Genomic DNA, 25,198 nt, shown 5'->3' on the forward strand with positions numbered 1-25,198 from the left:
ACCCCGCCCGCCCTCGCTGCGCGCTGCCAGCACCAAACCTAGCAACGCCTCCCCCCCTCCCCCTTAACGCCAGCAACCAAGATGGCGGCTCCGCCCCTCCCCTCACCTCGCGCGTGCGCGCTGCGGCTCGGCCCGGCCCGGCCCGGCTCGGCTCGGCTCGGCTCGGCGCGGAGCGGAGCGGGGGCCCCCGTGAGCGCGGCAGGAAGCGGCGGCCCCGCGGGGCGCCATGGCCAAACGGCTGCGGAGCAGCGAGCTGTGCGCCGACTGCAGCGCCCAGGGTGCGCCGGGGGGCACCGGGAGGCACCGGGAGAGGGGCCGGGGGGCACCGGGGGGCACCGGGAGAGGGGCCGGGGGGCACCGGGGGGCACCGGGGGGTGTTGGAGGGGGCCGCGGGGCTGCCGGTGACAGGGGCGGGCTGAGGGCTGGGGGGGTCCCGGGGTCTCCACAGCGCTGTGGGCACCCGGAGCTGCGTTATTCCGCCTCTTTTCCTCCTTTTTTTTTTGTGTCACGAAGCCGATCGTGCCTCGCTCGCGGAGCCCGGCGCTGCTTTGTGAGGTGCGGCCAGCGCTGGGTGCCCCCCCCCCCCGGGGCTGAGGGGAGCTCAGGGGGATCCCGGCCCTGCAGCCCCGGGGCTCGCTCGGTTTGCACAAGAGCAGGGCTTGCGAAAGGCGGGCCGAGAGCCTCGTCCAGGCTGGGTGCTTGCAAGCCCCGCTGGTGCTGGAAGGCGCTGGCGTGGCCCCACGGCTGGGTTATTTTCATTTTGGATTTGCCAGGCTCCTCGGGGCTGTGCCAGGACCCGGCCCCCTCGCTGTGTTGTGTCGTGACATAACGGCACTGCCCGACAGCAGCTGGGCCGAGTGGAGAGCTCCCCAACAGAGAGCTGAGCGACTTAATTGTCTCCGCAGAGAAACCTTGATCCTTTCTTTAGATAAAAGTCACCCCTCTCATAAAGCAGAGGGCGACGGGCCCTCGGGGAGCAGCTGTGGGTGCAGCAGCGTCGGGGACCTGCAGGGACCACAACCTGTGAACCCACAGGAGCAGCGGCTGGCTGCTGCGGTAGCGGCTGCCCGCCTGCTGCTGCTTTGTTGCTGCTGTGAAGCACGAGCCGTGCTCTGGGCCGGGCGGTGATTTTACGTGAGCTCTTCTGGTCGTTTCCTATTCTCAGGCAGGAGCTCAGGCTGACGGCTCGGGCTGCCTGCACACACTTCCTGTTTTCAGTCACGCTGCCATGTTCCTGAAAGCAAACTCGGCCGAGCCTTTTAGCTTCTCCCCTGTTGAGCTTTGCTATCAGCTTAGGCATATCTTGAGCGGCATCTCTTTCAAAAGAGGACTAAAACAGAGCCCAGCACGGACACTTCAGTGTAAACCTGAACTGTCAGTGGCCTGTACCTGCCAGCTCTGTAATGCTGCTCCCTTTCCATGGTACGAAACTGTATGAACTGAGTTGAGACTCCACAAATCTTTGTGCAATTTAATTAATAAAACACTTGGAATAAGCCAGTGTGACTTTGGGAACAGGTTGCAGCACTAAGCTTCCCAATGCTTTTTGATCTTCCCTGATCATGATGTCAAATCTGCTGCCTTCCCATCACCCGGGCTTCTCAACCAGCCTGAGCCGCTCTCCGTCCTCTCAGCCCCCCAGAAGTTCTCAGTCCCCTTGCCAACTCTGCCTGCTGCCTCTCCCATCTTTCTATTTTTGCCTTATTTTTTTCCCCCATCCACGCTTCCAGTGGTGCTGGTTTGGGGCAGATTCCAGGCATACGCACGGACTCTTTCAGAAATGTTATTTCTTGTAAGCAGAATGCATGAGCTCCAACTACAAGCAAAGCCTCTGCTTTGTCTTCAAAAGAATTTTGAAGCCTCATTTTTGCTATGAAATGACCAGATGAACAGTAGCTTACTTTATTGTGGCTAAACGGCCAAGCTTTGGAGCCAGTTACGCTGAGAGAAACCTGCTGTTGACTGTTAGTCAGAACAGAGCAGTGAGGTTCAGCAGCAGCTTGTAACTAGTGACTGAAACAAGCAATGTAGTGGCTTTCAGAAAAGTCTTATTAGTTTATGAATGAGTGTATGGTGAGGTTGTCTGTAATAAAAAGGGACGAGACTCATTAGTCTGGAAGGCTGCCTCCAGTCTTAGGTTGTTAGGTTGGAGTTAGCACAGCTCATTTCATTGTTATTTTTCCCCCTCTTAGAAGTTAAAGTAGTTAAAATAATGGAGTGATTTAATAAGAAGGTTGCGTGCTTGTTGTTACTTTGTTTTTTTAATTAGATTAGATTTTTTTTTCTCTAAAACATGCATTTTAATTTGGCTCTGGGCTATGTGATAGTTATCATCTGTGAATAGGTGCTGCTTTCCCTCCTCAGCCCTGCTTCGAACAGGTTTGCCTGCATTGCCTTCCGCACACACACAGCATCAGCTCTGCTTAAAAACCACAAAGGCGATGAGATCTCATTTCGGGGATCCAGTAAATTTATTGCATGGGTTAGAGCAGGATTTTTATGATGCACAATTGCTTAGATGTATTCTGACACGGTGCAGGAGATCTCTCATCAGATACCAGGCTTGTGTGGTATTCAGTCAGCCTCAGCCCTGTCTCTGGATTTGGAAGTAAGTAGAGTATTTCAAAATGGATGAGATCTTCAACTCCTTTTTCTTCCTGGGATGTGCTGGATCTGAAGATCTGTCTTGCTACTCGGTTGTAACATTTACAGGCTCATGTAAAGACCAAGCAGTAAAGCTCAGGTTAGAATGCAGAGCTTCCTGTTTCGGTCTCTGTGTTTGAAGTAGAGTCGTATTGCCTTCCGTGTTGTAATAAAAGTATTCTTTTTCAGATCCTTGTTGGGCATCTATAAACAGGGGAATTCTGATTTGCGACGAGTGCTGCAGTGTTCATCGAAGTCTGGGGCGTCATATCTCTCAAGTGAGACATCTCAAGCACACACCATGGCCTCCAACATTGCTGCAGGTAGAGAGTAAAAATATGTCTTCCTTCATATAAATAAATATATGTAGTGTTTTTGTAGAATTTAAATTGCTAAGCGTTTGAGAGGGGCTGGTCGTTTGCTTTTTTTTTTTTTTTTTTTAGGGTAATCTTTTATTTCTCTTGTTTTTGCCGTGGAAGATCACTAAAATCAGAATTCTGTCTTTTAAATTTGATACCTTTGTTTTGGATGTGCCTGCTTCCGATATCCCAGTAAGTTATGGATGCTGGCACACAGAATAGGAATCCAAGTCAGCATGCTGCCTGCTTGAGAATAATGACAGCTATTTGATTAGTCAGTCTGTGCAGCCAGCAACAAAAATCCTGCATTGACTGTTTATGTACGTTTTGGATTTCAGATGGTTGAAACACTGTACAATAATGGTGCTAACTCCATATGGGAACATTCATTGCTGGACCCTGCCTCTGTTATGAGTGGAAGGCGCAAAGCTAACCCGCAGGATAAAGTGCAGTAAGTGGAACATTACAGAATTCTTATGTTTGGAGAAGGGTGGTTATTTTAGTTAGCAGTGACAGAGGCAGCAAGGTATATGTGGGAACCTAAATCTGCTTTGTTTCTGGAAGACAACAGGAGGAACAAAGTAGACATTTGTTCACTTTAATGTTTGTTCATACCTTCATGTTTGTAACAGAGGTATGCTTTGTATAGTTATGAAATCTGTACTTTCTTGTTTTCATAACGAAAACATTTCTCTAACTTTGCTCCTAGTAATGTGCAAAGGTCTAGTGCTCTCGAGAAAGGAAAATTGGTGTCATTTTGAAAGCACTAATATTTGTTTTCTTTCGGTTTTGTTGTTTGGGTTTCTCCTTGCAGTCCCAATAAAGCTGAATTCATTAGAGCTAAATATCAAATGTTAGCATTTGTTCATCGCCTGCCATGTCGTGAAGATGACAGTGTGACTGCCAAAGATCTTAGTAAGGTTAGTAGTTTTTTCTGGTAACGTACAGAAGCTAGTTTGTGTGTAACAGAACACTGAAATCTGACTGAACTTAGTTGTTTTTGACTTAATAGTGCTGAATAGCAGCAATAATTGTGTAAATAAACACAGCTTGGCTTCATTCTGAAGCAACTTTTTTCTGTAATATATATAGCTAGAGATTCTTGACATGTAGATGGTCGAGAGGCATTGACTTAGGTTAAGGTGGAGAAAAACTGTTACACAAAACAACTGTAGCAAGAAATGTTGTGTAACTTTCTTAAGGGTAGCTGAATTACAGTTACGGCCCCTATGTTAAGTCCAATTCTGCTTCTTTTTCAGCAACTCCATTCCAGTGTAAGGACAGGAAATCTGGAGACGTGTTTGCGATTACTCTCCTTAGGAGCTCAAGCCAACTTCTTTCATCCCGTATGGACGTGGTTTTTATTACTTTGATAAATGATCGGTTCTTACAGTTTGTAGGATTTATGCAAATTTCAGTTGATATACGTATTTTAATCTTATATTCAGAACTGAAGATAAAGTAGAGTGATGTGCTTTTTCTTAATAACTTGCAGGAGAAAGGAAATACTCCGCTCCACGTTGCTGCTAAGGCAGGACAGACTCTACAAGCAGAGTTATTAGCGGTTTATGGTGCTGATCCTGGCACACAAGATTCCAATGGAAAAACTCCTGTTGACTATGCAAGGTAGAAGGCTCGAGATATGTGATGTTTTTGTGTTAACTGATGATCATAATCTGCATGCTGATCCTGGTTAGATATGTTTCTATCCTGAAAACAAGGAAAAGCTGTATGTATATGTAGTTTTTTACCCACTGAAACACTGCTGAAAATCCTGCTGCGAGTCTGTGCTGTGTCGATACACTCAAAGTGCTGTGTTCAGCAGTGACTTGTACTGAATCTATTTCTCTGAGCAGTTTGGAATTTTTATGCATCTCAAAATGAATAACATAACCTTTCTTTTTTTTTTTTTTTTTTTTTTTTTTTGTATGCCTGTGTAAACCAGACAAGGTGGGCATCATGAACTGGCAGAGCGCCTGGTAGAAATTCAGTATGAACTCACTGACAGGTTAGCGTTCTATCTCTGTGGCAGGAAACCAGGTGAGTAGAAAAAACTGCACCTCAAGGTCTTTCACTGTTAGTTTAAACTGTGGTATATATTTGTTTCAGTGTTAGTTACACTTTTTATATCAATTTTAAATATTCTAACATTAAAAATTAAGTTCCTTTCTGGTTTTGTTTTGTTCTGTTTTTAACACAGAAGATTAGATGAGCACTGTTTAATTAAAAGGAATGAATTGCAGGGAAAATACAAGTTTGGTAATGTTGTATAGTCTGCGGGAGATATTGTGGAAACTCTTCTAAGTAGTTTCTTCTCATTGAAATGTAAAAGCCAGGGAGTACCCAATTGAATGGAACCTCTTGAAAACATGCTTTGAAACTTTTAGCCAGTAAATACTATTAAGACACCTACATTATAATTTTAATACAGTTTGTAAGACTTATTGTAATTTTATATAACACCAACAAGCTGTGGTAGGAACGTTCTTTTCGGGCTTGTTAGCTTCCTATAATTGGAAACTGAGCGATCACCTGCAAGATACATGTAAACTATGTTTGCTTATGTTCCTGGGTTTCTCGTTATCATGTCTTTTAGTAAAACTGAGCACCAACTACCTATCCTGACAAAATTGAAAACTATAGTCCACTAACAGCCTATTAAAGTATGGTTTGTTTTCAACTCTAGAGCATAAAAATGGACAGCACTTTGTTATACCTCAGATGGCAGATAGGTAAGTTGCTGATTCTGTGGCATGTCTGAAAACATTTTAAAACAAATAAATAAAAAACAAAAGCCTAACAGTTAAATTTAGAACTGTCCTTTCCTCTGAAATAACTTCTAAGCTTGTTGTCATTTTTAACTTTTTAATGTGTGCTTTGTCAATCTTGGGGGTTTGTTTTTTTTCCCCTATAAAGAATACTGGAACTAAAAAAGGGAAAATTAAAGAAGTTTACAATGTTTTCTAAAATTCAGGAGGAAGATGAGGAACAGATTTTGTAAAACAGTGTAAGGACCCATTGAGTTAATTTCCTGATACAGCATTCTGAAACTAGTACTTGCAAAAAAGCTGAGTTTCTCTTTGACAGTGCTTGTACTTTTGGTCATCTGTGCTCTTAAGTTTTGACCATGATCAATTTAAATCTCCTTTTTATGAAAGATATCAAGTATTAACCATACGTTCGTATTTTCCCTTTATTGCTCTGCAATTGGAAATTAGACGGCTGTAAGTAAACTGCTGTTCAGTTTATTGCTTGTAAAATTTCTACAAAAAACAGTAATAGAAATAAGACATTGAGTCTTTCCATCCGTGTAGGTCAGGGAAGTCATCCCCTGGGTGATATAAACATGGACTCATAATTTGTCAGCTTCCTTATCTGTGGCTTTTATGATTAATTCTGTTAAACTGCAGCATTTTCGTAGTGTGCCTCATGCTGTAGGCTGGAAACTAGCAGAACAGATCATTGACTAATTGGTACAGATTGATGAAGAGCATGGCTGTTTTGCTGTAGTCATTTACCAGCCTGATGGTTCCCTGCCTGCTGTGTGGTCCAGTGGAACAAATCCTGTGTGATTCCTGGGGATACAAGTTTTGGTCAGAATCATCATGTTTTTCAGGTTCCCTACAGAAAGCATTTTACTGCTTTACAACTTGACTGCTCCTTGAGCTATGCAAATTGGTACTTATAATCTGAAGTATCGTTGGGATCCTTTTAGTTTAGATTTAAGTTTTTTACTTAGAAAAGTTTAAGAATATGCTAATTAGAATACTAATAATACTGGAAAAGTTAATGTATTAAAAACTGTATAAAAATACTAAAAGATTAAGGAGTATCAAATGAAAGATTTTAATCATTGAATTGTTGAAATGTGTAGAATTTATTTAAACAAGCGTTTAAATGCTGTAGATTTAATGATCACTTTTTTGTTTTCATAGCAGTCTAGATGTATCAGAACTTGCAAAAGCAGCTAAGAAGAAGCTTCAATCTGTAAGTATAACTTCAGTGTGATATGTAACACATCTTTGCCTTAATGTAGTAAACTCTGCACTTCATCCTTCAAGCTGGTTTCAGATACTATTAATTCCTACATAAATAAGTGTCGTGCTGTTAGTAGTCATTTTAAATGCATAGGTAGCTAAAAGTAGATGTATTCCTGCACTGTGTTTTTGTGTGTCAGCAGTTGAGCACCAACACATACACCGTGCCAGCAGGACTGCTTATTGCTTTGTATCTGCTTGATGGATAAATTTGCTGTGCAGGCTGAGAAGCAAGCAATTATATAGGCTGAAAGATAGAGAACTGAGTTGTACACCTGTATTCTAAATGTTATAGAGGTCTTAATATATTTAGTTTAATTTTGAGCTGTAATTATTGTCTTCTGCCCTTAGCTAAGCAACCACTTATTTGAAGAACTTGCCATGGATGTATATGATGAAGTCGACAGGAGGGAAACAGATGCAGGTGAATGAGGATTTCTGGAATGTGTATAAAATTTGAATTGTTACATTACATAAAAAATGCTGTTGCAAGCACATGTTCTGTTTAAAGTACTTTTACATTCAGGAATTACTGATAACAGTAATTTCTTTGTCTATTGCATTGTCTGCAGGTGTGTGTTAATGTAAAAAAAAATAAATTTATTTTTTCCTCCCCTCTTCCCTGAGCAGTTTGGCTTGCTACTCAGAATCATAGCACGCTTGTGACAGAGACCACAGTGGTTCCTTTTCTTCCTGTAAATCCTGAATATTCCTCAACCAGGAATCAGGTATGTGATCTGAATACTATACAAATATTCTCATTTAATAGGCCAGTTGTTCTAAGTAATACTGCTTTACTGTGCTTCATTATTGCAGAAGAGTTGTGACTACTTCTAAAGAGGTTAAAATAGTTTCAGGTTACCCCTGTCACAGAGTTCTGCAGCTGTTTAGCTTAAATTGAACAGTCAATTCACTGTAACTGCTATAGTCTTTGTTTTACCTGGGAACTGTGCTGTTCGTCTAATACACGATATACTTAACATTTTTATTTTTTTAATTGTTACTCTGTAACTTAGGGAAGACAGAAACTGGCTCGATTTAATGCTCATGAATTTGCTACACTAGTTATAGATATTTTAAGTGATGCCAAACGAAGACAACAGGGGAATCCTGTCAGTGGTTCCAAAGGTAAGTTTGGGTTCTGTGTGCAATGTTGCAGTAATTTGATTATTGATATGATAGTATTATCTAGAAGTACTGTATCAATGAAGAGATTTATACTGTTTTTATATGATAACAAGAACTAAACAGGCACTTGGATAGCAAGCTAATGACAACATATGCTAGGCCTCCAAAATAATGGCCAAATATGTGAGATTTGTGCATTAAGGCTGATATATTTATAATACAATTAAATCAAGTGAAATTCAGGAAAATCTTTTTATGATGGGTGTGATTTTATGATAATTTGGTTAAAAAAAAAATAATAATAATCCAGAAGACTCTTGAATAATTTGAGCAATACTTTTGTTTGGCAGCTAGAAAACTGTCAAAGTTCTAGATGCTGTTTCCTAGCTGCTATATACATACAGGACTTTTCTGTAATTGGGATGATTTAGAGCTTATTGTTAATTTTTCTAAAAGTGTTTTTCTTTCTTTCTTGAGCATGGTCGATATCAAAGAATGCCAACAACAAAGCTATAGTTCTAGCCATAAATCTATTGGAGTAGTATTTGAACATTAGTCTTCTGTGTGGAGAGAAAATATTAAATATATATATATAAAGTCTTTTTTTAATTGAATTTTGTCATTCATTTGTCCAGTGTAGTCTGTTTTGTGCTTTTTGTCAGTTTTGGACAGTAACAATCCATACCTATTGGGTGGATCTAAATTAAGTTCTCTTCAACACGTCAAATGGCATTGGTCTTCTGTTGTTTCTTTGGTCAATTTTTTTTTTTTTAATTATTTTTATGCACTTCCATTTGTTCTCCAAACTTACCAGTACATTTTAAAATGAATTTTGATTAACAGAAAATGTGGAACTAATACTCAAATCCATAAGCAATCAACATAGCAGTGAAAGTCAGGATAATGACCAGCCTGACTACGATAGTGTTGCTTCAGATGAAGATACAGATCTGGAAACAAATGCAGCTAAATCTAACAGACAGAAGGTGGGTCTGAGGTATTTATACACATACCAAATTTTATTCATAAAGGTAGTCTGAAGTCAGTCTTTCCCATTGGAAGGGAATTTAACACACATAAGTGATCAGAGAGCCAATGTTTTAATATTCATCTTCATTTTGGAATCATGCCTTAGTCTGTGTGTTTTTTAACAAAATTAGATGTTGTGACTCAATGAATTTGTACTGTAAAGAAAATGCTTCTTTAGAAAAGTAAACTATGCCACTGTGCACGTCTGGGGATATAGAGATCTAGCTGTACAGATGAAATACTTAGATCTCCTCAAACACTCTTAATCACTGGTTCCAGGTATTGCACAACCATTTACTTCTTCCCTCTGAAGAAGTATTCAGAGCAGTCCAACAATAACTGAATGTTTTAAACCCTTCCTGAAAATAATGCAGCATGGTGAAAAAGGGGCAGCAAATCCTAGTATTTCTAGTTCTATCTTACATGGTAACATACCCACTGTACACTTGGTGATCCATCTTTTATGGCTTTCAAGTTCCTTATTGTGTATTTAAACAAAAACCCTTATGAAACAGTATTGTTTCACTGTTTGAATTAACTGAGACAAATGTTTTTGTGCACAGGGGAGCTAAGAGCTTATTGATGCCAAATTTATTTTATATTGCCGTAAAATGATTTGAATGTATGGATCTTACTGAAAGGTATGTGAAAAGTTGTTGAAATCTCATTGTCTTGTTTTCTTTTAGTAGTCTCAGAGTTTTCTCTTACTGTTTATAGAGTCTGGATTCAGACTTGTCAGATGGACCAGTGACTGCCCAGGAATATATGCAAGTTAAAAATGCATTGGTGGCTTCTGAGGTAAAGATTCAGCAATTAATGAAAGTGAACATCAACTTGAGCGATGAGCTGAGAGTCATGCAGAAAAAGGTAAGGAGCACCATAATGTAACGTCTTCATCTAACAATGTGTTATCAGTTAACTGTAATGAAATTGCTGAAGCTGAAGATACAATAACCTAATATTAGTACAGGGAGAAAACTTTTAAAATGGAGCCATTTTAGAATTGGATATGAGACTACGAATGTGTGCGTGTAGCACATGCTTTGAATTTTTTTTTGATTTTTTTGATTTTGTGGAGATGATAATAGTCTACGTAGTTCACTTTGATGTAAGTTTTCCAACTGATGAGGCAGTTATTGCAAATCTGGTGTACTTGGGCTGTCTTGCTTCAAGATGAGCAGTTTCTGATAACCAGGAAGCAAGCGATAGCACACGCATTGTGTGTGCACTTGTGTATATAGGTAAATACTGCACTTAAAACTTTTCCAGTGTGCAGGTTATTATTCAGTAAGCCTGGCTGGAATGAGGGGAAATTAAATTTCTAGTCCAAGTTGACAGTAGGTGAGACTGAAATATGGCAATAAATTATGATGTTTTTGTATAACAGGAGACTTGCTTGCATTTGAATCTGGGGGAAATGGTGCATAAGGAATATACTGATAAACCCGATTCCTGTTTTAAACCTTCACTGTGGGTTTTGTCTAGATGAGCGTAAGGTAGAAGTATCTCAGTTATTATATTAGTTACTATGGGCAGGTAGTCTTATGCAAACAGCAAACTGAAGGTTTTCGCTAAAATTCTGAATGTAAAGCTCCAAAAACACAATTTGGAAGCTAGACCTTCTAATCCATATTTATGTAAGTCAACAATTTGTTGAATGCTCTGCCAGTTTTCTGATAAATATTGTTGTTATTATTTGTAACTGAAAATGATCAGTAATAAAACAATGCAAACATAGATAAAACCACTTTTTTTTTTTCCACTCAGCAGAGTAAGGCATCTGAGGCCCCTCTAATTCAGCAGATGCAGATATCCTCATCTGTTTGCTGCCATCCTTTTGTTGCAAATGTGTTCAGCCCTTGAGATCTGTTGAATACAGGGAGGAACCCAGGAGATCTCCAAGTATTTCCTTTTCTTTTAGCAGCCTGTACTGATCAAGGACTTTTTTTATCACTCAGATAAACTGAGTTTCTTGAAGCAGATTTAATCTACGAATAGGGAAGAAATTATGGCTTATGAAGTAATGACTCCTCAGTGTATTTATGTGGCGTGGCAAAAGAAATCATTGGTCTGCTGCAGCAGAACTTGTTTGAAAGACAGCGCAGCCAGGGCTCGCTCATTTTGAAGATGCTGCACTGGTTTTATGTCCTGATGATGTATGTAGCTAGGGGACTTGCTTACGTTAATGCTTGGTGGCTCTGGATTAGCGCAGAAGTATTGCAGCAGTGCGCCTTCGTGGAACGCAGGGTAGGGAGGAGTGCTAACAGCTGTATTAGCTCTGAGCTGCTGGGAGCTTCTGTGCCATGCGGGAATTCTCTGCTGGGATATTTGTGGCAAGACATCAATGTCGTTGTTCTTCAGCAATTTTCATGGAATAGATGGCATTCAAGAGTCTTTTTTTTAGGTTGAGGGCTTGGTCTGGGTTTACGTGAGCTGTTGGTTTAAATTGCAGCAAAAGCAGGTTGAAAAATGTGACAGGAGTTATGAAAAAGGAAACTACAAATGTGACCTATTTAATTGCTTTAATGTCGAGCTTTAACGAAGTAGCTTGGCTCCTCGCTGATCCTCAGATCTGAAGATATGGGGCATCTGACTACAGAGCACACAATGTGCATTGGGGAGAGCATAAATTATCTTGATAAGAGTCTGTATGTTTGATTTAGGGTACTGGGAAGTGCTCTAGGCAAAATAGGATTGTTCTGATAGAGAGAATGTTCTTGAGGTTTCATGAAAGTAGAAATATACAATTTCCTGTTTAAAGGCCATCCTCGGTTTGAAATACCGGTTTGAATATCCAACATCTTGTTGGAGAATTGCTGATAGCTATTTTTTACATCTTTTCTTTGTGATGTGTTAATATAGCAAACTTACTCTGAGTAACTCCACAATAAACAGACTTGTTGCATTTTTACTATCCATCAAATACCTAAAATAAAAAAGCTTTGAATTATTTCTCATTGGCTTCTTAGAAAGCAGTAGCTGATACTTTATTTTCATAAGCTAAACTCTCCTCTTGCTTTGCAGAGCAGGCTCTGATTTTCTTTGCGCTGTCTCTGGTGTCTACGCTATAGTTTTGGCATTTTCAGATTTCGTGGGCCTTATGTTAAAGTCCTCTTTTAAATTCTTGTGTTGACTGCTGGAATGGATCACCTTGCTTGAAAGAACGGTTTTGTTGGCAGTCCTTCCCCACGCATCCTCATTGTGTTACGTGATTTACGTGCCAGGACAGCCAGGCTGGAAGAAACAGATTGTGTGTGTTTTTAACTACAACAGCCAATTTTAAGATCCAATTTGACTTGTGTCCCAGCAAAAAAAATGCTGGAAATCAACACATAAATATTTTCCAGATCTGCAACATAGATTCTGTGCTTGTACTAAACAAATCAAGTAGATTTTAAAAAATAAATCAACCCCCAGCTACTGGAAGCTGGGTTTGCTAGTAAAGCAGACAAGCGTGTATTGTGTAGTCAGTTTGCTTTTGACGCTTGCTATTAGAAAAACAAAGTCCCACTGCTAAACATTTCTTTCAGCTTCAAACGCTGCAGAGTGAGAATACCAACCTCAGAAGACAGGCCACAACCAATATATATCAGGTCCAAAGTGGTTCTGACTACACAGACCCTACCAACAATTCTTCTTTAAAGCGACGACCATCTGCACGGGGTAGCAGACCCATGTCCATGTATGAGACTGGATCAGGTCAGAAACCCTACCTCCCCATGGGAGAGGTCCCATACCCAGAAGAAAGCATAACAAGACTGCAGCCTTTTCCTCCACATGTAAGTAAAACCGCTGATGCTTCTGCATTTCTCCTGATGTTCAGCTTTTCTGTCTCTTCCACCTGTGCTCACTTACCAAAGCTGCTCAACTGTCTGCTTTGGAGTGAATTTGAAGTGTAAGAATTGTTACTGTTTGCTGTATTAACATGTCTGCAGGAGCTTGATGTGTAGAAAAGTAAAACCTGTAACGATACTGGAATATGTGAACTGGAGCTTTTGGCTTCTGCTCAGCTCTTTCTGTTAATGACAGTATACATGCCAAATATCAGTGTGTGGCTGTTTGAAAGCCATGAGGGGGAAAATAGCATTCCGAGAAGGTGGGTATAGTTTGTAGATTTCTTTCTTGATATATACAGGCATATGACAATTTGTGGAACTCTAGAGTTACCTTTTAAAACAAAATAAAACCGGAGCCAACTTATCAACTAGACAACCAGTTTCTTAATCTGAGCTTGGAACTGGATACTGAAGATGTTTTAGATCTGTTAGTTGAACAAATTATTCCGGGTTAGTATTTTTCTTAATTGTTTTGAAATGTGGGTAGAGGCGGTGGTTCTGAAGCACTGATCTGTTTTGTGGTGTTTGGTTAATTTGGAATTGTGGTGAATGTATTTTGTTCTCTGGAATTTTGAACCTCTGGAATATCCATATTAGAACTGCTCAGGCAGATTATAAGCAGCCTGGCCTGGTGGGAGGGGGATTGGAACTGGTGATCATTAAGGTCCCTTCCAACCCAAACTGTTCTAGGATTCTGTGATTACCATGAAGCCAAATGTATTCGGAAAGAATTAAATCCTCACAGGCTCAGCTAAGTTCTCAAAGCCATTCTTGCTTTGTGTCATCTCCGTGGTTTTAAAAATGTTCCTTTATTTCCGTTAAGAATTATTTGTGTTTTGTTTTTTTTTTGGTTTTCCCGAGTGTTTTTCTCTTTCCCATTTTTAGATCGGGAGGAGTGCGTTTGTGACCTCCTCTTCATCTCTACCTTCCTTCCCCTCCACGCTTTCCTGGTCAAGGGATGAAAGCACACGAAGGGTTAAGTACCTTCCCAATTGGTCTTTGCCTGGAGGAGGTGGCACTCTCCCCACAAGGCTTCTGCCCCTGTCCTCTCCCTTTTATGCTGATAATCTTCATGCTTGCATGAAGCAGTATTTCATCACTTTCCGTTTCTTCTGCAACGTGCTGCGGACACTTGCCTTTCTCTAAACTTCACAGCGGCTAAAATCTTCAGCATTTAACACCACGCACAGTGACTCCAAATCACTCGTTCAACTGTGTAACAGTGAGAACGGCCAGAAGACAACTTGGTTGCTGCTTGGGAAGTAATTTGGCAAGCACTCACTGATATTTCACAAGCCGATGTGTAACCCTTCCTCCTGACTAAAATGCACTGCATGAGGCACATGTATGTCCTAACTTTAAAGCCTGCTTTCTTTGGGGGCTGTCAGTCTGCATCAATCCACATCGATACTGATGGGACCCGTTTATTTTACAGGTATTCAGTAGTTTGTTTGAAGTGTGCTCTTTAAGCATCCAAGCAGAAAATTATTCAGTTATCTGAACCAACAGTTCATTCGTTCGGTGGTGGCCAGCCTGCGTTCTGCTGGCCCTAACAGATGAAAAGACTGAGTGGGCACGGGTGTTGGTTTTAGCAAGGCTACTTTCAGGTCGAGATGAAAAACTTTGAGAGTGTATAAAGGGATTTATATTGGTGTTCCATCAGGATCTACAAAACCTTATTGTTAGTGCTAGAGCTAACAAAACCCCTTGACTTTACGAAAAAAAAAGTTGCCAAGAAATGTGAAATGCATTCTGTGAGCTCTTGTTGTTCCGAAGACAGTCTGCTGCAGCCTCATACGCGAACTGTTAGTTGTTTGAAGAAGTCTCATCCAATTTCTTAAGCTTTTAAAAACCATTTTTCTCTTTTTTGTAATGGAATATTCAAACCTACTCTTACTCCAACTGCTAGAAGGAAGCATAAATGCCACCTTGCGTAAGGAGATGGTTAGCACAGCTAGCAAGGCGAACAGTTTGGTAGACTAGTCTGTGCCAGCTTCTTTGTACTCTTTTTTTACTTCTTAGTGAGACTTAACTGCTTTTGAAAAGGTCTTCCAAGAAAAGCTCTCTCTTTCCCCTGCTGTCTGTGTGGTTAACGCAGCGCAATCGGTGCCGTCTCGTTCCATTTCTTCGGCAAATTTGACAACGTAATACTGAACGTTTCAGAACCAGTCTGGGTTTAATGTTGGATGGTAATGCTTAATTAAGATTCCCTTTGTCTTAACTGGAGAGTTCCTGTAAAGCTCCAGGTCTGGCGGCTCAGCGGGGATGGCAAGGGGCCCTTTGCGGTGCGCGGTGCCCGTGAGTGGGGCAGGAGCCGATGCCGGGGCTGAGCTGTGTGTGGTGCCACTGACGTGGTGTTCCTGTAGCTGGATGAGCAGTAGCAGCACTTCTGACAAGTTCTGCATCTTCTGAGACCGTAGCAGGCAGATGTGTGGGGATCCCAGGGCCTGGCCGAGGGTGGGAACGGCCTCGGGGCTTCAGAGTCTGCGTGAGATGGGCCTGACAGCTGGTGTTTGTAGCATGAACCTGGGATGTGCTGCTCGGGTATAAATGATCCAAGAAGTTGGAGAAGGGATCCTAGCTAGCTGTGAATTTCCAAGTGTGCTTTGGACCCCAGTCACGGTGTACTTAGGGCATGTGGTGTGAAAGGGAGAGCAGGGAAATACGGGGCTGGGCTCAGGGCCTCCACCCTCCGTTCTGCAGTGAGCCCCAGCTCTGGTTGCTCTGACCCCTCTGTGGTGGGCATCCTGCCACGCCTGGTTGGGCCACCACTCGGTCCAGCATCCCAAATTCAGTCTGGCCTCCCTCTCCGTGCTGGGCTTCAACTCATTTCAGCCTCCCATGCTCAGTTCTACTCCGTGCCTGCTGTGGGCCTTCTGCTCTTGTTCTGGCTCCCCTGCTGCGCTGGGCTTCCCACTTCGGTTGGGCTCCCCGCTCTCTGGTGAGCCTCCCGCTCACTTTTCAGCCTCCCACTTTGTGGTGGTTTTGCCCTCTCCGCTTGGCCTCCCCGCCGGCCCTGGTGCACGCCTGGCATTTTAGCAGCAGGAGAAGGAGCTCGTGCTGTGACCCCCTGTCCTGCCCCGCTGAGCCAGGCCCTCGCTTGGGGCATGGTGGGACTGTGCTGTGCAGCAGCGTGCAGGGTGTCGGGGCCTCGGGTACAGCAGGGAGGAGCTGGCTGCGGGAGCCTGGCAGGGGGTCAGCAAGGTGCACTGGGCTCCCGACCAGCAGCTGGAGCAGAGCAACCCCCAAACATGGGGCACAGGGGTGCTGGCACAGCTCGGGGCTCTCCTTTCGTGCACAATGCTGAAATAAATCTCTATTTCTTGCAGGCCTCGAAGCTGGAGAAGCAGAGCAGCGTGTCGGAGAGCGACTACGATAACCCCACTGCCCCTCTGGAGCTGGAGGAGACAGGGTAGGTGTGGAGAGCTGTCGGAGGACAGGGAGTTATGTGGTGGTGAAGTCCTGTGCTGCAGGGCCAACCTCGGCTTTGTCCGTTTGCAGGTCGGGCAGGAAGGGACGGCAAAGGAGCATCATTTGGCAGGGGGAGGGATCCATCCCCGAGGACACCGACACAGCCCCCAGCTCCAGTTTGCCCAGTACAGAAGACGTGATTCGGAAAACTGAGCAGATCACTAAGAATATTCAGGAGCTGCTGCGAGCGGCACAGGAGAACAAGCATGACAGGTAAGGCGTGAGTGCAAAGAGCTCTGGAGTTTGAGAAAATGAAGAAAATTCTTCCACCAGCCGTGTTAATGCTGCAGATCCTGAATTCACAGGCATGAAGCATGTAGGTCTGTGGTATTCTCTAGTGTACTGGAGGACGTGGTGTGAGCAGGGGTGTGTGACCAGTGCAGGTGGTGGAAGCACGTGCTCCTGTCCAAAAAGCCAGCACAGCCCCCTGCAAGTGGGTTTGGGCTGCAGCGCTGCCTGTCCCCTGCCTGCCCTGCCAAAACTGGTTCAGGGACCGGGAGCGATGGGGAACAAGGTGATTGTGAATTCCTGCTGCAGAAGGCAAGTGTTGTTTAAGATGAAACTCAAGTGAGTATTTCAGAGAAATTGATGTTAAGTGGAATTTTGGGCCTTCAGACTGTAGTGTCCTTGGGTAAGGACACCCTGTGGAAGGGTGATAGTAATACTGAGGCTTGTTTCAGGAATAAATCTGTAAAGCAGGGAGAACTTTTGACTTTCCTACTATGAAGTTAGTACAGTGAATGTACAAGCAAAAGTTATTTTGAATTACTGAGTTTAGTCACAGGCGTAGCTTGGTAAGCAGGAGACTTGGTCATCAGGTAACATGCAGCTCCAGCTCCCTCAGGGAACTTCTGGCCCAGTCAATTAATTTCCAGAACAAACACGAGCAAGTAGAAGTGGTAGTCACAGCCTGATCATCAGATAGTGCTCCTGCACAGCTGTTATAAAGGACTGTAAATAATAGTTAGGTCTGAGCACATTTTAGGCCTGGAACAGTTTTGGTCTCCAGAAAAACCAAACTTGCCAACACGTCTGCCTGCAGTCCTGAGTGCTGCGCCCATCCTTCCCTATGAGAAGCAGCTGATGATTTTTGTTAAGCCCTTGCTTCCTGCCTTGCTGAGAGAAGTGCACAACAATGGGGCTACTCTTGTGCTGTGTTTTTTCCTTCTGGTACTTTTCTATTTTTAGAAGGGCCAGTGTGTGGCCTTTCCTTCTCACGCTGAATGGTGAGATGCAACGTGTTTGTGCTGAGCTCCCTGCCCTTGTCCCTAACCTTTTCCACAGCAGCGTGGTGTTGCTTGATTCTCACAGATCATAACGAGAAGCAACAGTGAGAGAAGTTTTAAATGACTTTGGTTTTTATATATGTCACAGTTTACAGTATTTGAATAATAATAAAAAGTCGTTGAAAGAAACAGGGCAGTGTACCTAACTTTTAGCTGTTAAATTGCATAGATAGTTATCAAAGCTGTGCTCTTTTTCGTGTGTTCTGTGCCATGTGTAGGAGAGTGCGGTGTTTGCCAGTACTTAAATGAGTATAATCTTCACTGAACTGTGAAGCTGTTGTTCTTTGTTTTCCTGTTCCCTGGCTTTGTCTCTGGGGGCTGAGAATTGCTCAGCATGCGGCAGGCAGGAGATAGAGTGGGTTTGTTCCACCGTTCCCTTCCTGCAATAGGGGAACACTTCCTTAACAAACTTAGATACCCAGGGAAGTAATAACATAGCTTCCAAATTGGTGCTGAGAATGCTGTAGATAAAAATCACACGCTGCATAGATAACCAGGCAGTAATAAAGTGACGCAAGCATATAATCTATTAATGAAACGCCTTCTTCCCTTTTCTATTTTTTCTTGCTTTCTTCTGTTCCTTTTCCTGTGCTCACCTGGCCGAGCAGACCATTAGAGCGTGCGAGCATGCTCAAGCTCAGACACAGCCTCGGCTGCTTCAGCACGCTGGTTCCCTGGGCCGAGAGAGCTCCCCTGCAGCCTCTGACCATCCAGCAGCCCGGCCCTGCCTCCTGGTACTCTGGCCTCTGTCCCTGCCTCCCAGGCACAGTGTCCTTTCTCTTACTCTCTGCTGCCTTTTTCCCTCACACACCATCTGCACAGGGGTCGTTAAAGGCTATGCACGAAATGCTTCCGATGATAAGGAAACTGCAGAGAATATCCAGCGCAGGTAGTTACGAGCCCTGGTGCTGCCAGCTCAGTTGAAGCTCCTGTTACTGATTTAATGGGGAGCAGAATCACAGCCTGGCATTGTAGCTGTCCCCAGTTAAGAGATTCTCCCATCTCTGTTCTACCTGTTGTCCACCAAGACAAATTATGGCAATAACTTCTCAGCACGCAGCATTCCTCAATCTCAAAAGGTCTTCAACTTTTTATACAGCTGACATGCTGAACGATAACATAATTTGTGCCTCGAATCAATTAAAAAGAAAAAATTATTTAACCAGTGCCTTCAAAATAAAAATAAAATAAAAATAAAATGTAAGTGAAACATTTTTCTAAAACAGAACTTCCCAAACTTTAACTCCAGGTGTTATTACCAGTGATAAATATCAGAAATGGAGGAAGAGGTTGCCATCAGTTACTGGTAACGATGGATTCTCCTTTCTGAGTCGTCACTACTGTAATATCCTCCCGATGTCTTACTGGAATGTGTGCAAATGCATTGCATGTGTCAGGTTATTTCACGAGCTTTCTTATTTCACAAGTGTTCCAACTATACAACACAGCCATTCCTCCAAGACATGCAATAAACTTTGCAGCTAACCTAGAGAACTGGAGATATGTTGTGAACTATGCATCATTAATCTTTGGTCAGGTGGTTCTTAGGGGTTTATCTGCCTTGTTGCCTTGTTATTGCAGAGTTTAATCATCAAACTGGCTTTTTTATGATGCAAAGTGCTGTTCATTGTGGCTTGCAGGAAACAAATTAAGAACAAATTAATTTTTAACTCACTGGCAGAAAGGAATTTACAACAAACTTGAAAGATTTCCCTCCGCTTTCAGGTTATTTGGAAGGACTCAGGTGATTTGAGACATACAGAAATACACCTTTTTTTTTTTTTCTTTTTTCTTTTTTTTTCTTTTTTTTAGCAATTTTCCTGCATTGCCAAAATGACCCCAGTGTGTTGCTTCCTTCTCAGTGTGTTGGTGACTGACCCATTTGCAAGATGACTGCATAAAATGACTGTGGGGTTTTGTTTTTTTTTTCTTGCTTGAAAGGGCAGTGATCTACCATAATCCACAGGTGCTGATTATTTTTCTTGAATGTGGTTGCTTTGTGATTTTCTGAGCTTCTTTTGCTCAAGACTGAACCATATTAATTAACTAATACTGAAATTGAGTCTTCGAAGCATAAAAACGAGTCTTTTGACATAATTTGGACAGACCACGCTAACAGAACAGCTCACAGCAGCTTGCGGTAAATAGTTTTAAGATGTATTTTGAACGGGTATTACTAATTTTCATTTGGTATGCAATTCCAAAGTGAAATCCATCAGGACTAACGGAATCCGCATTGTTTTAGTAGCTATCACTTATTAACTCAATAGCGTTACTGAATATTTAGCCTAAAACTTACATGTTGTGGAAGTAGTTGGTAGCTAAGAGATGCATGTGCTTGGAAGGTGCTGTATGGGAATGGTGTGTTTATGTTTAGGGTGTTGAAATCACCCGAGAAGGCGTGGTGGCACCGCTAAGCTACCTGCATGGGATGGTTTACGTAAACTTTACCAAAAAAGCAAGGTAGGAATTCCGTCCTGGCAGTTGGGCATACCCCATTCTTAGGTACATAACCTTTCAGTCTGTGAGATGGAAAGGGAAATCGGTGCCCAGTGCTGCATTGCTGGCTTCAAATGATGGTGACTGGTCCAGGGATGGGAATCTTGGGGTCATGGTGTGACTTCAGCGTGGATCTGCTGCAGACTGAAGCGTTCTTGCAGCCAAGCTGCTGGCCCTGGAGTGGCACGTTTGTTACAGAGGCTCTTTAGAGTTTAGCTGAGAAACGAACATCAAAAGCTGTGAGGGGTAGACCTCAGGTCTCGCTGCCAGGTGTTCTGAAGTCAAATTGTTGGGTTCACTGTGTTGAGGTAACTTAGGTACAAAGTGGTTTTTAGGAAAAGATTCTTCTTTTTAGCTTGCAAATGAGGAAAAAAAATCAGAAAAATTGTAAGTATTCCTTGAAAGGTCAGTCCAAGACAAGACAGTGCTATTAATAGCAAAGCTTGAATGGTAAATTAAGAGTTTGGATGGCCAAAGTTCAACTCTGAAACATGAAATCAATTTAAACACTTATTTTTTAAACTGAGATCACTGATATTGTTCAGCTGCTTAGATCCTAAGCAGTTTAAATACTTTTCTTTTCACAGTCTGATTTTACAGCCTCTTAGTTTATGCAGAAAAAGCTCCTTCATAATGAAAGATTTTCCTAAAATAGTTTCCCAACTGGGGAATCTTGCTTTAAGTTTGTGGCCGACATACACCAGTTTGCACGGGCATGCTCTCACACACACAATGATGTCCGTTGTGCACACACCAAACAGAACCAGCCGCGCAGCTTTCTGTAGAATTTAGAGACAAAAACTGTAGCATTGGACTGGGGGAAGCGAGGAGGAGGAAATTTGAGTGTATGAATTAATGTGTAGTTAATATTCATAGACGTGTCTCTGTAATTGCTTACAAACTGAGGCCTCTTCTGACAGCGCTTGGCGTAATAGATGTGGACAGTCATTCTTCAAACAAACTTTGATCAAAGAATAATGAAAACTGGAGAATTAATTTTGTATTATTTAAGTTCTTGTGTTTTCTGAAGTCAGTTCTGTACAGACCTGTGCTGCGGTGTGCCAGGGAATGTGCTCGGTAAGGAGACACTGAGGATCGCAGCATTGTGTGTTGCCCCATCTACTTCAGTTGCCTGAAGCACAGCCTGCAAGGATATTTTTAGAATATGTATGGCTTTTTTGCTAACTCTGTTTTTAGAATAATAGTCCCTGACAAGTGAAATTGAAGAGGTTGTATGGTCTCCACACAACGAATAACACATTGCCTCTTTTTGCAGCTACATACCGTGCTCCGAGAGAATACATGTGGCAGTAACAGAAATGGCAGCCTTGTTCCCAAAAGTAAGTATCTTTCAGCATTAACATGGTTTTGGCCTCGTTCTTTGTTAGTATATTTACCTGCAGTAAATGAAAAGCAAGAGCTGCAGGAAGGGAGAAAATGACTAGGGTTTTTGTGGGCTGGTTTGTTTCTGTGTTTTGGGTTGGTTTTTCTTTCAGTCTTCCATCCTTGTGTTTATTCACGTGCTAGTCAGGAAAGGTTAATTTGTGTATCCAGGCCCCTAATTTTACTCTTGGACTTTTAACTTGAGATGCATGCAGTTCCTCAGAAAGTGGAAGCAACTTGCCTCTAGTTTGAGGAGCCGTGTGGTTATACTGGACTTTTGCTGGGCCCTCAGGTTTTCCTTTGAATGCCATTGCTTGTTTTTTGTACATGTTCAAAGCCTTTTCTACCTCTATAATAGTGACAGGGAAATCTCATGCCCTGTGTCTGTCTGAACTGTCTTCTACACACTATTGTGATGGCAGCCAGGACACGTGCTGGGTAGCAGTAAATGAGAAAAAATAGAGAACTTGTATAAGTAACTTTTTAAACGAGAGCAGGAAGCAGTATTCCTTGTTCACACCTGAGATTAAAAAGGAGAGATTGTGGGAACTCATTGCATCCACTCCTGCCCTGTCCCTGCAGCGATGGCTTATAACATCCTGCAGAGAAGTCTGTGTAGAAAGCAGAGCCCTAGCAGCAGCTGTCCCACGCTAAACAACACTCATCAACCTCTACTGGCTAATTACAAGTGATCCTAAAACGGTTCTGTTGTTCTGTCTGGTTCAAATTTTACTTTCCCAGAAACCCAAATCTGAACTGGTAAGGACTTCTTTGCGTCTGCTGACATCTAGTGCCTACAGACTCCAATCTGAGTGCAAAAAAACCCTTCCTGTGGAGACGTGCCCTACGACGGACATCCAGCTGGTTACACAGCAAGTCATCCAGTGCGCCTACGACATTGCCAAGGCTGCTAAACAGCTGGTTACCATCACAACCAAAGAGAACAACAACTGAGTCACTCTTGGCTTTTTAATCTTGTTTTTTAAAGGTTGAATTTCAAATATAGGTGTGGAACTATTCAAATTTTTATGAGGAAAACTAAAGGGGCAAGAAACTTTTTTTTAAACTCAGTATTATTTTTGCATGTTTTCTAACAATTTTAATGATTAATTTAACCCACTGCCTTATTTTGTGCCTGTGTTGCCAGTTTAGTTACCGTTAATAGCATGTTGCAAATAGCTATTGAGCCAATATCATGTACCAGCGGTGTTTCAAGCTCTTGCTAGATGTTTCCTTGAGGCCACGTTCTGCTTTCAGATATTGCTTGCAAAATCCCCACCAAAGTCAACTGCAGATATCAGGGGGCAGAATCTCGCCTCTGCTCTGTCCATCCTGGAGCCTCCCGCGCAGTGGTGCTGCTGACGGAGAAACGTGCAGTGAAATGGGCTGCGAAGGCTCCAGGCACACACCTGCTGAGCAGCAGAAGGAAGCTCGTACTCCTGATCATGGAATACCAGCCACTATTACCTGTTCCCATATCAACTGTTGTGCAATAATAATGTTTTTAGTCTGCCGAGACAATAGTAGCTGTGGGCATCCGAGCTTATTACATGTAGCTATACAAGGTCTTTGTCACTTTACCTATTTTTGGAAGGAATTTCAATTTTAATAGTTATTTCTTTTAGTTGTCACTATGCCATTAATATATTATGTTTGATGTTACTTTAGGGCATTAGTGGTTAAAATATTATCCCTTGTTTCTGGTTTGGTATCTCATTCTTAAGTTTCCTACAGAATTTTACTGTCATCTTCAAGGCAACACCTTGTTTGCAGCAGCACTGATGCAATTTCTCTGAAGATTTGTGATAATTGAAAAGAAAAAAGTGCCAGTTAAAGGAAGCTGTGTCTGCCATAGCATATAACCTCTGTACCTCAACGTATCAATGTGAAAAGGTTTCTTCTATCCAGTAAGTATTTTGCAAAGCATTCAAAACTTTACAGCTATTTACTGAGTAACCCAAGCTAGGTTGCCTGTCAGAAAGGTAGATTGGTTACAGACATCCATGTGTGTTTCAGATTTTTCCATTCATAACAGTTTACAAAACTTTGAAAAATAGGCAAGTCTGTAATTACAAAAATGAGAGCTCTTGGGGAGTCAAAACTCCATAGTTTTTGTCTCCTCGCATCCCATTTGGAAGCTTGTTGTGATTTCCAAGGAGCCTGCTGGGGCAGTTTAGCTGGTAGCCAGTTCAGGCAGTGTTTTATTTAAGAGCAAAGTTACAGAACTACAGCAGCTGTCACATGTCAGCAGCTGTTTGGAATATTCAGATAGTCCTCACAGGAGCATTTGAGTCAAAAGTGGTTATCTGCCATTCAACAAACAGGTCTACAGCATGGAGTCTACCAAAAAACACTTATGCTTCAAGGCTTCCTGGTAGAAAAAACTGCTGTATTTAGGTTAACAGATGAAACCACTTTCAGCAGTTCCTTCTTGCAATCACCCAGTGTTTGTATGCACATATAAACACTTAAGTGCCATAACATGCTTGGATTCTTGTGTTGGATGTAGCTCCATTTTCAGAGTAGTGTAAATTTGAAGGAGGGAAGGAATGGAGAGAGTAGATGACAATCCAGTACATTAATCTTCTTCATAGTAACTTTTTTTTTCTCCCTTCCTACACCTCTGAATCCTAGAACTGTCTCTAAACTCACAGGAATGCAGACAGGCTGGGATTGAAACTATAAAAGATTTATAAAACCTACTTCAAAATTATTCTGCTGGCAATTAAATACATTAAGAACAGGTTCCCAGAAGATTATCAAATTAATATCATTGAAAGGTAGCAGATGGTATTTTTAAATCTCTCAGGACACCATTGTTTGCTTTTCTTTAACATATCCTACCTGATTTTGAAGCAGGGTAGCACTGAGTTATGCTGTAGGTTTAAATTTGTGCCTGTACCAAAACAAAAGGACACTTCAATAGCTACAAGCCCTCGTTCTAGCTAGGCTAGCTCCAGGTTTTCTAAAAACAATCATTTATCTTGGTGGAAGGCCTAGCTTAAAAAAAAAAAAAAGGCCACCTGTAATTGATTTTCCATTCTGGTAAATTCTGCTCTCTGAGCAAACATTTGTTCTAGACTGGTCATTGCCATACCCCGTTACTGCTCCAGAACCCCAGTGCACATGATGTGCGATGTGCAATTTTCTGATGCCATCAGTGAAACAGAAGCAGTCTGAGCAAACACTTACGTGTTCTGCCAGATCTCGTCACCAAGGCAGTGTTACAAAGCCAGCTGAGGAACTAAAGAGTAGCAGGGTAACCCCCAAACCGCACAGCACTGCGGGTCAAAAGATTTATAATACCCAAATAACAAAACTGTGTTTTTTTCTTTTATGACATCTCCGTCCCCCACCCCACAAACCAGAATTCCTCTCTTTACAAAATGCTGCATAGGAACAAATTTTTTTTTTCCTTTTCTGAAACTTGTATTTATCAGTGTCATTCTGTCTGTACTATACTCTGACTTAATCTTTTGTTTACTGTATTACTATAAAATGCTAAAACCTTGTTAATGTGTAAAATT

The 25,198-nt window shown here is 42.2% G+C and overlaps 1 protein-coding gene across 8 annotated transcripts; it reads left to right on the top strand.

The window, feature by feature from the left end:
* Positions 1-186: 186 nt before the first annotated feature.
* GIT2 (GIT ArfGAP 2) lies at positions 187-25,182 on the top strand. 8 transcript variants are annotated; one of them, XM_032198884.1, is made up of 21 exons: positions 187-278; positions 2,833-2,966; positions 3,341-3,453; positions 3,817-3,922; positions 4,262-4,348; positions 4,498-4,628; positions 4,948-5,042; positions 5,689-5,734; positions 6,221-6,226; positions 6,938-6,989; positions 7,391-7,463; positions 7,670-7,767; positions 8,056-8,167; positions 9,011-9,153; positions 9,914-10,063; positions 12,727-12,975; positions 13,918-14,007; positions 16,362-16,444; positions 16,534-16,716; positions 21,565-21,628; positions 22,413-25,182. In XM_032198884.1, exons 1-21 carry the CDS (start codon positions 227-229, stop codon positions 22,623-22,625), a joined length of 2,280 nt encoding a protein of 759 aa, XP_032054775.1. In that variant the 5' UTR covers positions 187-226; the 3' UTR covers positions 22,626-25,182. The 8 variants fall into 8 exon arrangements, with proteins under 8 accessions (XP_032054775.1, XP_032054776.1, XP_032054779.1 ...); XM_032198885.1 differs by having other exon boundaries at positions 6,941-6,989; XM_032198888.1 differs by lacking the exon at positions 13,918-14,007.
* The last annotated feature ends 16 nt before the right edge of the window (positions 25,183-25,198 follow it).

The sequence above is a fragment of the Aythya fuligula genome, chromosome 17, assembly GCF_009819795.1.
Source record: "Aythya fuligula isolate bAytFul2 chromosome 17, bAytFul2.pri, whole genome shotgun sequence".
NCBI classification, from domain to species: Eukaryota; Metazoa; Chordata; class Aves; order Anseriformes; family Anatidae; genus Aythya; species Aythya fuligula.